At 38.8% G+C, this 17,154-nt stretch overlaps 2 protein-coding genes across 2 annotated transcripts in view; both read right to left on the bottom strand.

Moving 5' to 3' along the window:
- LOC104910799 (toll-like receptor 6) overlaps nt 1–4,394 on the bottom strand; it is a 5,138-nt gene extending 744 nt beyond the window's left edge. The window contains 2 exon segments of the mRNA XM_019615148.2: nt 3–1,552; nt 3,661–4,394. Of these exon segments, the coding sequence (XP_019470693.1) occupies nt 3–1,463 (1,461 nt within the window). The 5' untranslated portion in view covers nt 1,464–1,552; nt 3,661–4,394.
- Nucleotides 4,395–7,688: 3,294 nt separating this feature from the next.
- LOC100551461 (toll-like receptor 1) lies at nt 7,689–17,148 on the bottom strand. Its single transcript, XM_031553157.1, has 2 exons — nt 15,612–17,148; nt 7,689–12,695 (listed from the first exon to the last, which is right to left on the bottom strand). The coding sequence occupies exon 2, from the start codon at nt 12,635–12,637 to the stop codon at nt 10,679–10,681; it is 1,959 nt and encodes a 652-aa protein (XP_031409017.1). The 5' UTR covers nt 12,638–12,695; nt 15,612–17,148; the 3' UTR covers nt 7,689–10,678.
- Between the last annotated feature and the right edge of the window lie 6 nt (nt 17,149–17,154).

Raw genomic sequence — 17,154 nt, 5'->3', positions numbered from 1 at the left:
GCCAGGTTCAGCTCCTTCAAGGACTGCAGCTCAGCAATCCCCGTGGGGACACTGGCAATCTGGTTGTTTTGTAGGTCCAGTTTGTTGATATTAACGGGCAAGCACTCAAACACCGACTCTGTCAGCTGGTTGGAGGACAGGTCCAGCTCCGACAGAGAATCAGTCCACTGGCAGCGCTTCTCAGCTCCACTGTTACGCAGCAAGTTGCTGCTCATGTCCAGATACCTCAGTGATTTCATACGGCTGGTCATGAAGCTCACCTTGGAAAGGCTCTTAAATTTATTCCTATTCAAAATAAGTAATTTCAAATTTGCCAGGGTGTCACAATTCTGGAACAATTCATCTGTCAGGGCATTGCGAGAAAAATTTATATACTGAAATGAGCTTGTTTTTTGGGGGCAAAGCATGTGTGGCATACATGCATCATATATTGTCAAACTATCAATATTCATCTCTGAAAACAATCTGTACAAATGCTCCTGGTTGAAATAATACACCTTATTTCGAACATGCTCCAAAGTAAGTGCTTTCATGGAGCCACCCAAAGAGAGAAATTGTTCCAGAGGTCTTAAAGGGGACGCAAATTTATATTCAGTCAGCTCCATCACTGGTCCCCGAAAAATCAGATTTCTCACAGTTAAGTGCTCCACAGTTGAATCCCAAACTAGCAGAAAAATTTGCAGAATGACTGTCCATTCTAAGTCCACAGTGTCAAGCATTAGATCTGTTGCTTTGATGTTCTTCAGAAGCTCTAAAGAAGGGGAGGGAAAATCTTTGTGGCTCAAGGTGTATCTTAAATTAAATATTTTTAACTTCTCTGAAGTGCTCATTCCGTCATATAAGAGGGAAAAATTGAAGTTTTGATCTGCTGCAAAAACAATGTGAAGGTTCTTTGTATTTAAAGCTGTCAAACTTAGAGGCTCATACAGAGAAAAGTCTTCTAAGGTTAGGAAGACAGTGTTCAGCTGCAAATGTGTCACATATCTGAAGTCTGACCTTCGTATCATCCTGGTACTTAATCCGAGGTATTCCAAATGAAACATGATCCCAAATTCCTGACAGACTGGCAAGACAGTGAACTTGTTGAAAGAAAGATCTAAATGTCTAAGACGTGCAAGCATTTGACAGTAAGCTGTCCAGATGTTATTGTGAGATAAATCTAAGTATTCTAAATCTTGATTAAATATGAAGACACTGAAGTCAAGCTCTGTAATTAGATTATGAGAAAGGTTTAATACTTGAAGGTCAGGAAGATAAATAAATTTCAAGTTAGTAATTTCAGAGATATTATTATGTGATAAATCTAATACGTGAGTATGGACTGGAATGTTTTTTGGAACTTTAGTTAGTAGATGTCCTGAATAGTTTGCAATGATTTTATTTTCCACAGTTGGCTGGATATTATTCCAAAGTATGGATAAAAACACACAAGCAAAGACATAGATGCTTGTAAGAGATCCCATTATGTGTCTCAGAATTTTCTTGGTTCTTCAGAGAAACACAAAAGCATATATATGTTTTCTGGTCAGTATGCCTCAATAAGAAGTCCAACCTATGAGAAGAAAATACATAGATCTTCCTGAATTTGCTGAATTGTAATAAACAGTAAACTCAACTAAAATAAAATACGGTATGAAAATTACATAATTAAAATATTTTTTTGCATACTTTCTCTAAGACATTACCAAAAACCATTAACAAAAATTCCAGTTATCAATTTTCTGAGGCAAGTAGATATAAATTTTTATATAATGGTAGGAGAACTATTGGTGGTATGTTTGAAAAATGCAGAGATATTAAGGAATTTCTCAATTATCTTCGGAAATGATACAAATAAATATCAATATGGAGAGTTGGACTACATGACCTTTAAAGGTCTCCTCCAACTCTAAGGATTCTATGATTTTGTAATATATTTGGGAGTAAAGGAGAACACAGTAAGTCTCCCATGTGCTTTTTCCCTACACACCATGTCCGGACACACTTCGGGCAAACCTTCAAAAGTCCCATTGACTCCCACAGGACTCAGTGCAAAAGCTCTTTTACTCAAAAGAACTACAGGATATTCTTCACATCCCAGAGAGCTAGGATATGGCCATGCAAACCCTCAAAGAAACACCCCAATGAAACACAAAGACATAGGTGTCTTTTTTTTTTTTTCTCCAGTAAGCCAAGAAGCTTGAGGAATTTTACTGTAATTTATGTGAATATGGTAATGCCAGTGTATCTGAAAGCATACTAACAGGAAAGCTACAGCATACATGAAGACTTCCTATAAAGAAGTGTTACACCATATAAAAACAAACAAAAGCACTTGAAACTTCAAAAGATTCCAAGATTTCATAGTGTCCTAAGAAATTTTCTACATTTTTCAAACTATCCCATAGTTGACAACTAAACAGAGAGCCTCTGTAGAAATGATTGAGGGACAATGATCCTAGTTCTAAATATCAAACAGTCCAGGGAGGAAAATTTTTGTGGCTATGGAATACGGTCCAGTGGAATGAATAAATGCTCAAGCCTATCAACGTTCCACAAAGATGGAAAGGCATCAGTCATATTATGAAAAAGTATGCACTGGGCATTACTCTTGTGTCAAGACAGGATGACACAGATGCAAACAACAGGCAGAAACCCAGAAGTATGAATGACTGAAACTCTTTCAGGAGGGAAAGTGTCTGTTGGGTTTTTTTTTCCTCCAATAGTTTTATTTGGGGGAAAAAAAAGGTTTTTAAATTATTTACCTAGGCAATTAGGAAATCTTTTATTAATAAAAACTAAATGTTCGTTCTTTTATTTTTAGTTCTAGATGTTAGTCGCTAATAATTTGTTTGCCTGATATCAAAAGTCATTCCTTCCCTTTTGAGTCTCCTGCAAAGCTTCATCAAATTTTCTTTCAGAAAACTAAAGCAAAAAGATATGTAATTAACTTCACCAGGGGCATTAAAATAATGAATCATTAAAGTGTAAAGCTACCTCTGCAAAATCCATGTAAAATCTAATTGAGAAGCCAAATTCAGTCTTCAGAAAGCTGTGCTAGGGTATCTGACCACAGAGGAGATCTTAAATGAAGCTTAACTTGTTCGCCAAAGTACAGTATAACTTACAAGAAGAACCAAGACAAGGACCCAGATTTCTTCAAAGAGTGGCTGACCTTGTATGTCAGAGTTCAGGTTGGCAAAAAACTTCTCGAATCAAAGAAACTTTGGGGAGATGCTGAGTAAGGAACAAAGCAAGATATTTTTCTGAAGAGAGAAAAAAAAGGAAAACATCCTCTGGTCCATGCTCCGCTAGTAGATGAGTTTAAAATTACAGCGTATACTTTTCTATACACTGCAAAAAAAGGACAGCCCACAGAGTATAACCCCGAAGTGTGCCAAACATAAAGAATAAAGCAGATTTGTCTGATGGAAAAATATTAAGATCAGCAGTAACCCATCTAACACTATTAAAGAATGGTATTAAATTAGAATTTGTTCAGAAAGAAAATTGCCATACCTATTTTTTTTTCTTTCTTCTATGTTGAAATTCAAGATAAAATTGAGCATTTTCACTGAAATTTCAAAAGGCAGGAAGATGCATGAGCACCTGAGATCTGGTAGATACCACAAGACATATAACAAAAGAAAAAGAGTAAACAAAGCAGAGAATATCACCCACCTTTTATGGATTTAATTTATCTCTGAGTGAAGAGCCAGCAAATGGCTACTGCATACTCAGTTGACAACCTCAAAACAGGTTTTCAAACATATGTAATCTTCAAGCTGGAGAATCTCACACAAGATGCTTGTTCCTTGACTGCTATACCAGGAAGTAGGAAGAAGAAGTTTTTATGTAGAGGCTGCATAATGCTAAGTAACAATAAAATTTTTCTGTAATGCGGGTATTAAAAGCATAATGAAAGGAAATTTTTAACAATCCAAACTCAAAGTACTTTTGCTTCTGCAACATTTAATTATCATCTGTATGGTTTAGGAGGAAATAAGTCTTTCTGCTGTTCTCCAAAGTAAGGTTATGTAAATATTTCTGCATTTTTAACGTTGTCCATTTCTGTTGGTTACACAGTGCATCAACTGCATCTCCTCTTTTGCATGCACAAAAAAGAGGAAGCAGAACTCTTACAGACCACTGCACTTCATATCAAAACCTTTGCCAGAGCTCTACCACTCTGAGTTGTTTCCCTCAGCAGGCATAGTACATATTGTTGCACATTAGCAGACTTAAAAGCTAAGATCTCAAAAAATATTTCTGGGTAAACTAACACAATTCAAAACTTTTACAGGTCAGTCAGCTTTACATTAGATACGGCTTAGATGTTTAAACCAGGGAAACCCCACGCTGTACTTTAATTCAAAAGTACTGTAAAAAAACAAAACAAAAAAACACCTGCCAATACTATATGACAGCGTATGGGAACTGCTGAATCACGGCCTGAACCTCTGATTAATCACCTGAGGTGAGCAATGAGTCAGCCACGGGAGCACAGGTGAAGGCAATTCACCTGTGCTGTCGGAAGGGTGGAGCTGGCTCCATCTCTCCTAGACCTATTTAAGAGCTGACTACCAGTGGGGGAGGGATCTCTTCTGGAGATCTATTATGCTGGAATTTCATAAGCAAGCCCAGGATACAGGTAAGTATCCTATTTCTTCTGCTTTGGTGTAATAACTGCGTAGCCAAGCTCTCTGGTACATCTTGTAACTATAACATCTGTACATTCATTGGTTGTACAGACATGAAAGCTGTAGGACAGTCATGAAGAATAAAGTAATAGAGGGCAATCTAGTGAAGGAGAAATCCAATAGGGCAGTTGTTCAATTAAAGGTTTGAATAGAGGTGAGAGCCTAGTGAGCAAATCAACAGAGCAGAATTAGTCCATTTCAGAGTCAGAATAACTGAAAACACACAATTCCCATGAGCCTCCAAACTAATTTAACATGCTTCAGTAAGATTAATTAGCAAGGAAGAAAGAAGCTGAGTAAAATAAATAAAGACTCATTTCATCTTAATGATTTTAAGATTAAATTCATGAAGTATGTAATGAATTCTTGAAGTATAAGCAAACCAGAGCATCATGGCTGATTCTGGACTCAGTTTAGAGCTTACTCCCCATAATAAAACAGGACCTTGAAGGAGATTTAAATGCAAGAGGGCATTCAGCTGAAGAAAGCTGACAAGTATGAAAATTAATTCTAACAACTAGTACCAGATATACTTGAAGTTTGCAGTAGAATCCTTCTAAAATACTCTTTTACAACTACCTTTTCAGTTTTGTAAAGAAGAATGTAACCTTTTTGCTTTACTAGATGAAAACTTATCTTTCATTTTAAGATTGGTGAGAAGGATTGTTGTGCTGAAACCCAATGACAGTAAAGCATTCTGCTTTCCCCAGTGCAGTGGATCTGAATAACTCATTGCAGGTAACACTCTGAGCCATCTGTTTCCCCAGACAAGACTGGGGATCATAAGTGCTTCTAAATAAGCAGCAAGAGTTTGATTGTCAGCTGATATTGTCTTTTCTTCATCTTAAAGGAGAAGTTGCCATTGGTGAACATATTAAGCCATGAAAATGAATAGACTAAGGCTAGACAAAACACTATTATCATAATCAAATTGAGAACAAAATTTTGCAAACCAATGCCAGTTTTCCTGCCAGTATAATTACTGAAAAATCTTTGCTGCGTGAACAAAATCAAAACCACCATCAGCTTTCTTCAAAACTTACTCCAGTATACACAAAGCTGCTAAAGGTACCTACATCTTTATTTGTAATATGTTTAATTTCCTTTCCATCCTTCTTTATCAGATTTTAAGGTACGTTTAAAACTGTTCTTGAATGTAGTTTAGAGAAATTTGTACCATAAAGAAAAGTTTGGAAAGAGTTGAAATAAAACCAACACTCCTAAATACTTCTGTTAATTCCTTAAGGGCAGTGCTTGATGTTATTTTTCCTAATGCATTCAGGAAAGCTTTGTTTGAGGGTGGTTTCTGTTTACTGATTAAGTCATTTTGCATGATATGAAAAGAAAGCAGTGTATTTCTGTCCATGCATTTTGAATGTAGCAGCTAAATACTATCCTTTGTCCTGAACATACCCTTACTCACACAGATATCTCATTCTATTTCTTAAGTTTATGCTGCTGCTGTTCTCTAGTGTTTTTTTTATTTTATTTTTGTAACTGATGTTACCAATGAGCAATCTTCCAACCAATCTTCCTCAAGGTGCGTTTCACACTTTTGCCTATGTATTGTATTTACTAAATTAAAGAGGAATGGCAGCTATGCTCAGCTGGATTTCAGAAGCTATTTAGGATTGGTGCTGTCCCTGAATGGTTGACAAATCTCTCCAATGGGAACAGCTAAAGGTAACTTGCATGTGCAAAACACTGAGTTAAAACATAGCCAAAGCAGTTGGACTCATCCAAGCATTTAGTAAATGTTAACACAATTCTTAGAAGTTGTTAGTAGCTTGATGTTAGTAGGTTGATGTTTGGTCATATAAAGGACCTTAACTTCAGTGGCAGCTCTTTCATTGTCACAACTTACTCCCATGTGTCACTTTGGCAAACTGAATACTAATGCCAGCACAAGTCAAACTGTGATATTGCTGCATTTAATGCCCAAGCCTATTTTGTTTGGGCATAGACAGATACAAGGAACAAATCATGGAAGTCAAACTGTGTTCCCCATAACAAAGATCCACCTTGCAGAAAACAGGACTTTCTCATTTATTGGTTTATCAGTACTGCTTTCCCTCAAATAAGCAGTGACTGACTGAAAACGATCATTACAGGAACTCTTGGTAAAGATTGCTGAAAGAAAAAAAAAAAAGTATTGGTCTGAAACACTGAGTAAAAACATGGTTTTGGGATAAGCTTTAAACCTTCCCTTCAGCAGAATGCCTCATATCCCATGGAATCCCTCTTTTTCCCTCTCAAGCACTTTGCCTTGGTCTAATTTGCTGCAGTTGAGCTTCAGTGATGATGCTTAGTAATGTTTCTAAGATTAAAAAATAGCTGAGCTCTCAGCAGGACAGCCCCCAAGTGCATCCTGACTTCCATTCTGTTATGGTTTGGTTTGCTCTATACACACAACTTAAACATATGTAAAATCTTATTTGCTTCATTCTGCACATTTTCTAGGTTTTGAAGGGTGAACTCCTATGTTATCAGGTCTCTCTGTTGATATTATTATAATAATAGCAACAAATAAAATAGCATTCCCACTAGTCACTGAGATGACTAGCCAAATGCCAGGAATCTGCTGATATGGTATCTGATATCAGAATATATTTACATACACCCTTTTCTGATACGTGGAGTGCATTAGCAGTTACAGCTTTCTGTGTAAAACCAGCCACAAATACACATAACCTGTGTGCATGGAAAAGGGCAGCTAGTTCCCCAACTGCAAAGATATTAGTGCCAGCAGAGAGGGTGACATGGGATGTGAGATCAATGCATGGCCCTACACATGGGAAAATATTCTTCTTGGACTTAAACTGTTTTTATATAAAGTGTTCAGAGTATGGCACAGGCTAAAATAATTGTTTTGAGTATCCTGATATATTCCTGGAGAAATCTTCTCCCCTGCAGAATCTGAGAAACTAGATGTAGTGATTCACAGCATGTGCAGCTGTTTTGACAATTATCTAGCACACAACATGGACAAGAGCATAACAGTATGAGAACTTCTGATTTCAAAGTACCAGATTTAATATTTCTCCACTCTTATCACATCCTTTTCTAACACTATTCACTCAAGGATATAGGACATATATTACAGACCTGTAATTACATATTTCGGTTTGATCACATCAGCTGTCTTGCCAGAGGTGTATCTAGTTCACAAGTTCTTTCCAAAATGGTAAGCAAACCCCAGCTAAAATCTTCCACTCCTAAAAGATGTATTTTCCAACATCAGGTGTGTGCTCTCATCTGAGCTGCACGAAGGACTCCAAGTGCATTCTGTCACTTTCCAAGAATATTCCCCTCTTCCAGCCAACGGAAGCAGCCAGCCGAATTCTTGGTTTCAGTGACTGCTGACTAAAACTCTGAAGTTTTTGAAGCTGCAAAAGAAATGGGCAAATCACACGAAGGCTGTTCATCTTCAGTTGCCTGAAGTTCATACAAGTCATACACTAAAGCACTAGTTGGAAGGGATGGAGGATGTACAGAAAACATTTCTTTCCAAATTCCTGAATGAAATGCTTGCAATTTGGTGATAGGTTTGTTGTATTAATTTTGAGGCTAATGGAACAAGACATATAAAAGCTTCAAATTTGGTCTTGTCCTACAAATCCTTAGAGAGTTGCTCATAGTTATTGATTTCAAGCCAAGAGATCTCAGCCTGCTTAGACCTATTTAAAAAGTCACAATTAAAATATTTTGTAAATAATAATTGAAGATGGAAGGTGATGAAAATGCAGAGACCTTCAATAAGGATTTTATTTCAATATATCTTCTTTTTTCCATGATGAATATTTTTGGAAACAATTTCCTGATATTTGATCATCTAAGTCTAGTATTCAAGATGGTAAACACTTGTCCTTCTAGGGACAAAGAGGAAACGTGATGATCTTCAGCAGTTGTGAATGTTTGTTGGAATCCAGCTATGTTTTCTTGAAGACAAAACACCAAAAATACAGGTAAAGTGGCCTGCAATATTCCTATACAGGACAGCAAATTTGTTCTTCTGATTCCAAATATATATGGTCTTATCAGTTGTCCCAGTACATTGGAAATTTTTTTGGCCTCTGACAAGTTACTGCCTTTCTGATTAGGAAGGCATAGCTGTGCTGCAAAAGATGCTGTATCCACTGTAAACAACAGATTCTTAGAATCATGGAATCATCTACATTGGAAAAGACCTTCAAGATCAAGTCCAAGTTTCAGCTTGACTTACCAAGTCCTATGCGTAAACCATGTCCCTTAGAGCCTTTGTGGGAAAAAAAAGCAGATCACAGCCTGATCAGGCAAATAGCCCATGAGGAAGAGCTAATGTTAGCTTGAGAATACAAGTAAACTGCCTCTAGCTTCTGTATGTAGAAGAAACTTGTTTGTGAGAAACTGCTCCGTAGCTTTAACTAAGTCCCCTTGCTTCCTGTAAATGGCCTTGACTATCCTGATATGTGATGCTTTATTGTCTCCTGCTGTTAAATACATCTATGGCCATGGTAATAACGATGGCTAGCAGACGTCTTGCAAGCCTACTGCCTCCAGTATCTGCTGGCGGTAATCCCAGGGTAGACACTATATTGGTCAGTCATAGCTGGTAATGATAACTTGGTGAAGACACTGTCCCATTACCCCAGTAATGTGAGTACAAGTCTATTAAACTGATGTTAACTTGCCTCTGTATACACTGAGTCCTGTTGAATGGCATGAGATTGGACTCAGCTCATCGATCCAGCCTGTCTAGATCTCTCCACAGAGCTTTCCTAGCATGAAGTAGTTTCACAGTTCTGCCTATCTCGGTGTAATCCGTGAACATACTGAGGGTACGCTCAATCCCCTCATCCAGATCACAGATAAAAACATGAAACAAAACTGGCCCCAACACTGAGCCCTGGGAATGCAACTGGTGAGCAGGCACCAAGTGGAATGAGCTCCAATCACTGTGACCCTTGGAGCCTGGACATCCAGCCAGATCTTCACCCAGCAAATCATGCTTCTGTCCAAGCCATGAGCACCCAACCTCTCCAGAATACTCTGGGAAACAGTGTCAAACACTTCACTAAAATCCACATAAATCACATCCACAGCCTTTCTCTCACCTACCTACGCAGATCATCTCATCATAAAAAGAGATCACATTGTTTTGATAATAAGCTTAAAACGAGATACATGTATGGGAAAAAATAAAAGTATAAAGCTAAAGAAAAGGAGGAGGTAGAGAAGTCAAGAGTTTCTCAAGATGCAGCCATTGATAATGAAGGCAATTATTGTGACACCTTCTTAGTTTCTTTCATCAAAGAAAACTCTTCAGATCAAGATGATACCAGGAGTCTATCACAGCATGGGAATTACAACTCTGTCCACTCACTATTACTTCTTGGCAGCAAACAGGAAAAGGAAAACTAGCTCATCCATCTCTTTTCTTTTCAAGGAAAAAAATCCCCCTTCTTTCCTCATCCAGTCCTCCTTTCTGACATGGCCGTGCCTGCCCCTAGTGCTAGATATTCACAGTCCTACATCTGGGTCCCATGCTATAAGTTTCAGTCTGAGAAAACATCACCCAAGAACAATCTCAAATGCTGAACTTCTAGATATCTTTGCAGGATGCATAATTTTTCTCCTTGCAAATTAATTTTAATGTGAAATCCTGTGACCAAGATGGCTAAACTTTGTGATTAATGTAGATCTCCTAAGTCACCAGCAATTCAGGCACTCTTCCACATGACTGCTTAAGTTTCCATTCTGTTGAGAAAACCAGTATTACAATATTTCAATGATGGTATCAAAATCCATATCCAAAACCTGCCAATTTCAAGTGAGTTGTAGTAAACCAGGCTGATTTTTTCATATAGTGACAAAGCAACTAACTATCCAGAAACAAGGTTTTATAATACAAGGTGAAATATATTGAAAATCAATGGATATAAAGTATTTATTGGTTAACAAATGAAAAAAATTTCAAGGAGAAGAAGAAACTGTATTATAAAAACTTTTAATATCTTTCCTCACAATTCTGTTCTGTTCTGTTCAACAGGCACTGACAGATTGATGCTAATAGCTGCCCTCAGGTTAGCCCAGAAAAGGGCACGCTTGCTCCTCTCCTTCGGCCACTCCAGGTAGGTTCTCTTGGCCATGAGAGCCTTCAGCTTGTGGTACCTCGCAGGGATAACATATGGAGGGATCGGCTCCAGCAAGATCAGGACTAAACTGTTGGAGTTCTCGCTAAACAACTTGTGATGGGCAAAGTACAGCTCGTAGTGACACCACTCGCTCTGCACAAAGTTGGGGGACAACACAAAGATGGACTTGTAGCTCTTCTCAATGCAGTTAATGATATTCTCCACGATGCTTTTGCCAGGGATAAAGTTCCTCTCGTGCTGACACAGCTGGATGCAGCCCTCCCCCTTCTCCAGATTGGGGATCAGCTCGTTCTTCACCCGCAACGAATCGCGCTCGCTGTACGAAATGAAGGCGTGAAACTGCAGAACGGTTTCCCGCCCCTCGGGGCAGTCGTGCCAAGCTCTCCGCTTTGCCTGCGTCCACTGCCACAGCATCCGCACGTACCACAGCACATCCAGGTAGATGCACAGAAAGGCCACCACAGCCACCAGCACCAGGGTCAGCAGCAGAGCTGTCACGAGCAGCAGAGTCGTGTTGCAGGCCAGCTCGGTCAGGTGGAAGTCCTTCAGCTGCGTTCCGCTCAAGTCTTCTGGGTACTTGCACACGTACGCCTCTGGCCAGCCGGACAGCTTGCCCCCAGACTGCCTTTCCAGGCGCAGGAAGTCCTGCAGCTCACACGAACACTTGAACGGGTTTTGCCCAGCTTGTAGCTCCTTCACGCTCGGGCAGCTCTCAAAGAAGTCGGCACTTGGCGTGAGGATCAAATTCCTCTCTATGTTCAGGATCTCCAGGCCCGCAAAGGCCCTGCACCCTGGCAGGTCGGCCAGCCTGTTGGATGCCAGGTTCAGCTCCTTCAAGGACTGCAGCTCAGCAATCCCCGTGGGGACACTGGCAATCTGGTTGTTTTGTAGGTCCAGTTTGTTGATATTAACGGGCAAGCACTCAAACACCGACTCTGTCAGCTGGTTGGAGGACAGGTCCAGCTCCGACAGAGAATCAGTCCACTGGCAGCGCTTCTCAGCTCCACTGTTACGCAGCAAGTTGCTGCTCATGTCCAGATACCTCAGTGATTTCATACGGCTGGTCATGAAGCTCACCTTGGAAAGGCTCTTAAATTTATTCCTATTCAAAATAAATGTCTCCAGTTGAATTAGTTTGTCACAGTTCTGAAAAAGCAGATCTGTTAAATCATTCTTTGAGAAATTTACATACCTAAATGGACTGTCAGATGAAGGACATACCATGTGAATTAACTCAGAATCAGCTATTGTCAAGGCTTCAATGTTCATGTTTGCAAATATGTTATAAATGTCATCCTGTGAAAAGTATAGGTCTGTGATTCTAACATTATTCAGTGCAAGTGCTTTCATGGAAGTATCTGAATAGTCGAAGCGAGAACTTCTGACGTTCCCCTCTTGTATTAAGTTGTTGATACTGAAGTATTCAATGGATGAGTGCCATACAGTCTGGAGTGCTTTAATAAAATCTTTCCAGTCCACTGACATATTCGTTAGTGTCAGATTTTGAAGCCTGGAACCTTTTCTAAAATTAGATAATAAAGTTATTAATTTTCTTACATTGTCTTTTTTGATTTCTGACAATGATAGGCTTTCCGTAGTATTTTCTATCACAACCCAACCAAAATCAGCTTTGGACTGCTGATTATTTGTATATGAGTGTGGAAGGCTCAAGTTTTTTTTGTCCAAACCATCCTGTAGAAAATTGTTAGGAACAGATGTAAAGAGTTCATTTTTCATAGCCAGGCCAATATTGTTCCAAAAAGTGAATGCAAACAGACAGTTGTAAATAAAAAAGTTCCTGAGATATCTCATGTTCTCTGCCATACTGCCTTATGGTTCCTTGGAGATGCTCAATACTTATACATCCATCTTTGTTCTAATGCTGCAACAACAACAACAAAAACAGTTATATCATTAAGCAGCTATTAATAGGTATCATAGAGATTGATTTTTTTAAGGTTTCAATTTGCTATCTCTCCCTTTGACTCAGAGAACAATGAAGGGACTTACGATCTCAGGAAAGACTTTATTAAGTGACTACTGTAATTTCAATTTGGCAAAATCTGCCATGTTTAATAAAAAGTCTGCTTCTTTCAAAATGTATCTGATTTCATAGGTGTTGATTTTTCCTGCTTACTTAGGAATTACTGCTGTCATTAATGTACTACATAGGCTCCTCACAACTCCAGGACACTCTGACAGGAAAGTACAACATTTGAAGTCAGTACGGTCACCCTCTCCCCATTCTCTATTAAAGGATCTGAACTAGACTCAGCAGACATTATTTTTTAACATACAATTGAATCTACAAAACCTATACTGAAACAGAACTCATAATGACTCTACAACGTGACAGTAATAGCTGCCATTCATTGGAGGAATATAACCTCTGTACCATTAACCATTCCACAGGCTTTCTTAGAATTGCACTACTGGGCCTACAGTGCACATTCTCCTTGACATCACATAACTTATATTAAGATATCTCAACACTTAAATAGCTGACAGTCCACTAATTTCTGCTTTTGTAGAGAATGCATAAAACTAGACTTGGAAACTGTCAAGACATAACAAGGCAGCACAGCATAACTTGTCCAGCCTTTTTCCAAATTTCCTTTTGAAAAATTATATTCAATTTCACCATCTTAGCCCTCAAAACACATTTGGGTAAGTGCGGAAAACAAAAAATAATCACCACTCTCTAGTCTGTTCTTTTGACTGTTTGGGGAACATTACTCCTAATGGAGTAATGGGAGTGGCATGGAAGAAATCATACTTTCTAGTAACATCTTTTTTTCATTCAAAATGTATCCTAAAATCTTTAAACTTGACAAACACAGCTCTTGCAAGATACATGCAGATAAGCAATTCAGTAGACTACGCAAATCAAATTCACAGGGAGAACCTGTCCTCTTGTTTAAAGAGAGATCAAAAGTGGGGTTTGAAGAGTTCGTCCTGTAAGGACTCAATATAAAGTGACTAACTTCCACATAAGAAATAACACAGAATGCATTAAGCTATGATCATTAAGTATAAAGACATGCACTTTGAAAGTTATCAGTATAACACAAAACTCAAATGCTAAAAGTATCTTTCATAACGATGAAACATACTATCAGTTAGACCTAATTTTAACTGTAAAAAAACTACTTCAATTATATCACTGTGACCCCCTTCACTGTGACCGTGGTGCAAATGCTCTTTGGCCAGCTTCTCTGGACAAATTTACTGACCATAAGAACATTCACTCTCATTTTTTACCCATATGCTTATCACACATTTGCTAATAAACTTTTATGGAAAACATGGTCTATTTTCAATTAAGATGCAGAATATAAAACTAGGCTGTTTAGCTAAATAGAAAAAGCATAAATCCAATAAAAAACAGAACTTTCTTACCTGAAATCCCCTCTCTGATAAAAAGCAGAAAGGGTGTTCAGGAAAAGACAAAGAGAAAACTTCCTGTAATTCTATCCTTTTCTGTAATAGTACTTAAAAACACCCACACTTTTTATAAAATTTGTTTGTGCCACCTATTGACAGTTTGAGAAATAACATTTCTGTTTCTCCAGATGTTTTTTCACATACAACACTAATATAATTTCCCCATTATTTAGTTGTCATTTGACTGGGTGTTTTCATGCTTTGTGATAGGGTAAGCAGGAAAAAAAAAACCAGCATTTTTACCAATTTTTTTTTTCATCACATTAATACAAAAGTAGGTACTTCTTTTGAGCAAGTTTTCACCAGAATTCAAACATCTTCCTCTCTTAATAACAATCAAAGCCTTTGTATTATACTGATCATTTTTTTTTCACTTAGCTCTACTTATTTAGTTGACAAGCTATTATCAAAGCTGGTTTTTAAAAGCATTATTTGCCTTATATAATTCCAACTTAACGGTAAAAGAAGAATCTCTCTCCCATTCCAGCAGTGTTGTAACTGGGTTAAATAGTGGACATGGAACTTTTGAATCAAAACAGAGGGACAACTTGAGTACTGAATGCCCAAGCACTTGTGTTATTGTCCTGGCAAAGACATAAACCAGCCCCTCTGTGTTTCCGCCTAACATTAGTCAGAAGTTCCATCTTAGGAAGGTCTAAATATGGTTTAACTACCGAGGAACTCATCTTCCTTTTTGGCATAGCATACTTCAGTGCATGCACGATTTAGCATGTCAGTGATTCAGTAAGCAAAGGAAATCATTTTTAATATTACTTTTTCATTTTATAGCATATTCTATATGCCACTGTTGCATTCTCAGCTTCAAGTGAAAAGAAGTAATCCACAAAAGAAAGGGAAAGATAGGAGCAACAGCACACAGCAGAATACAAAAAACTCATACTCTCATTCTCGTGGTGATAAGCCTTATGGTGGTACCCCTCAGCTCTTTCTCCATAACTGCTGATTACAGACAAGAGTATTCAAATCTGATTTACAAGTGACACTTTGTGATATTGTTACTTACAAGCCATTCTACTACCTGCTCCTATCTGAGAAGATATAATCTTACAAGCCTTCAGTTACACCAAACATTCACTCCTGTTTTGGAATGTAACAGTTCAACAAACTGAACATGCAAACATATCACTCAAATGAGTACAGAATCAGACATATTTTCAGTTAACATGTAAAAACTGTTCCATATTAGGGCCTGTTACTGGTGAGCGTGCTGGCCACTGGCATAGTCTGAGATCTGCAACTCTGCATACATTCTACAAAGATAGGTTTAAGCATACATTAAACAGCAAAATAAGCATTTTACTATAAATTGCATGCCATTAGCTCTCATACTTACCACTCTTGTGCAATCACGAGAAGAAGATGAATACATTGCCCAAATGTTATGCATACTTCCGTGCCTTGATAAATGTAATCAGATTAAGACACACAATGAAGTTGTGTCCTTCCATCTTTTCTTTAAACTTCTATATTCATTAAAAGGCAAGTATTTTTCAGAGATCCCTTCCAATCTCTATGATTCTGTGATTTTTTTCTGAAACCTATCAAGGACCCTTTTAGAAGGCAACAGCACTCAACTTAGAGAGATAACAAACTTCAGTGAAATCCAAGATGGAGGAGAGAGATTCCACCCCTATTGCTCCTTTCCCATATTAACTTTTTGTTCCAAAAACTATTTGCCACATCACTGCAGAGAAAAAAATACAAGTGAAATTCATTACTGGCAAGTGAAAGAAAAAGAAAACATACTGTAAAATACAAGTGCTAAATTCAAACAAGTCAGTTAACAGTTCAAGAAACTAACACACCCTTCTAGCCCACAGACATACACACACATTTATAATGTTAATTCATCCTTAACAAACAACTTTCTGTAACAATGTTCATTAATACTGTCTTCCATTTCTAAAATGTGCGTGGACTTATACAGAATCTGCAAACCGGCACTTTAAGATCCGTTTCATAGTCCAACTTACAGTACACGATGGGGAAAAAGCCATCTCCAGCCACCAAGCTTCATCCATTAGAATTCTTCCTAAGACAACGCTTTACTCCTCTATCTACACAGATACCATTAAAAAGCAGAGGCAAACCCCCAGGATTACTCCAGAGTTCCCAATGGATACATCTACTGCATTAACGTGAAAGGTGCCAGAATGCCCAGCACGCCCCGATACTTGCAGTCTCACTGAAACTCCTCAGAAATCAGTGCATGACTTAGCGATACAGGCGTTCGTCCTGCTGTCTCCCGCCTTCACGGGAAGCTTCAGAGATCTGCTTGGTAAGGGCGTCGGTCACACGGCTCTATCCCTATCTGTGAAGCAACCCTCTGAGAAATCGTGTTTGTTTTGTGGCCTCCCACAGCAGCTCTCCTCAGTGATTCATAGGATTTGTTATTATGCTTCCTAGGGCAACAGCGAATAACTTTATTCAGCGAAGGAAGTCTGGCGGCAGAAGCGATGCTGCAATGAACCCTGGAACTACTGATCGCAGCGAAAGGGCATGCTTTGCCCTAAGAGGAGGCAGGAAAAAAAAAAGAGGAAAAGCCGTGAGGGGCACTGCTGGAAGTTTGCGGGCACGCCTCCGAGCGGGTCGGCTGCTTCTCCTGTAACGGCCACGGCCGGGGTGCCAAGGGAACCTGAAAGCGAAACCGCCGTTGTTCAACTCTGCAGCCATTCACTTCCATCAGCTTTGTTTTGAGGAAGGGTCAAACTTTCTGTGAACAAGTAAATAAACAGACGGATCGCAGCCCAGTGGCTGCACTCGGTGGTGCTCGCAACATTTCAGCACGCTTTATAGCTCCGGCGCTGCCACACTCTTCCTGTCGGCCCCCTCGGGGTCGTGGCGGCCGCGGCGGGACGGCACAGCGCAGCGCACCC

Source organism: Meleagris gallopavo, chromosome 4, assembly GCF_000146605.3.
Source record: "Meleagris gallopavo isolate NT-WF06-2002-E0010 breed Aviagen turkey brand Nicholas breeding stock chromosome 4, Turkey_5.1, whole genome shotgun sequence".
In the NCBI taxonomy this organism is placed as follows: Eukaryota; Metazoa; Chordata; class Aves; order Galliformes; family Phasianidae; genus Meleagris; species Meleagris gallopavo.
Note: the sequence above shows the minus strand (reverse complement) of the source record. Positions and strands in the feature narration are given on the sequence as shown.

Bases quoted from the DNA above. Each gene is read 5' to 3' on its own strand.
- LOC100551461 (XM_031553157.1), bottom strand. From the start codon at position 12,637: ATGGCAGAGAACATGAGATATCTCAGGAACTTTTTTATTTACAACTGT.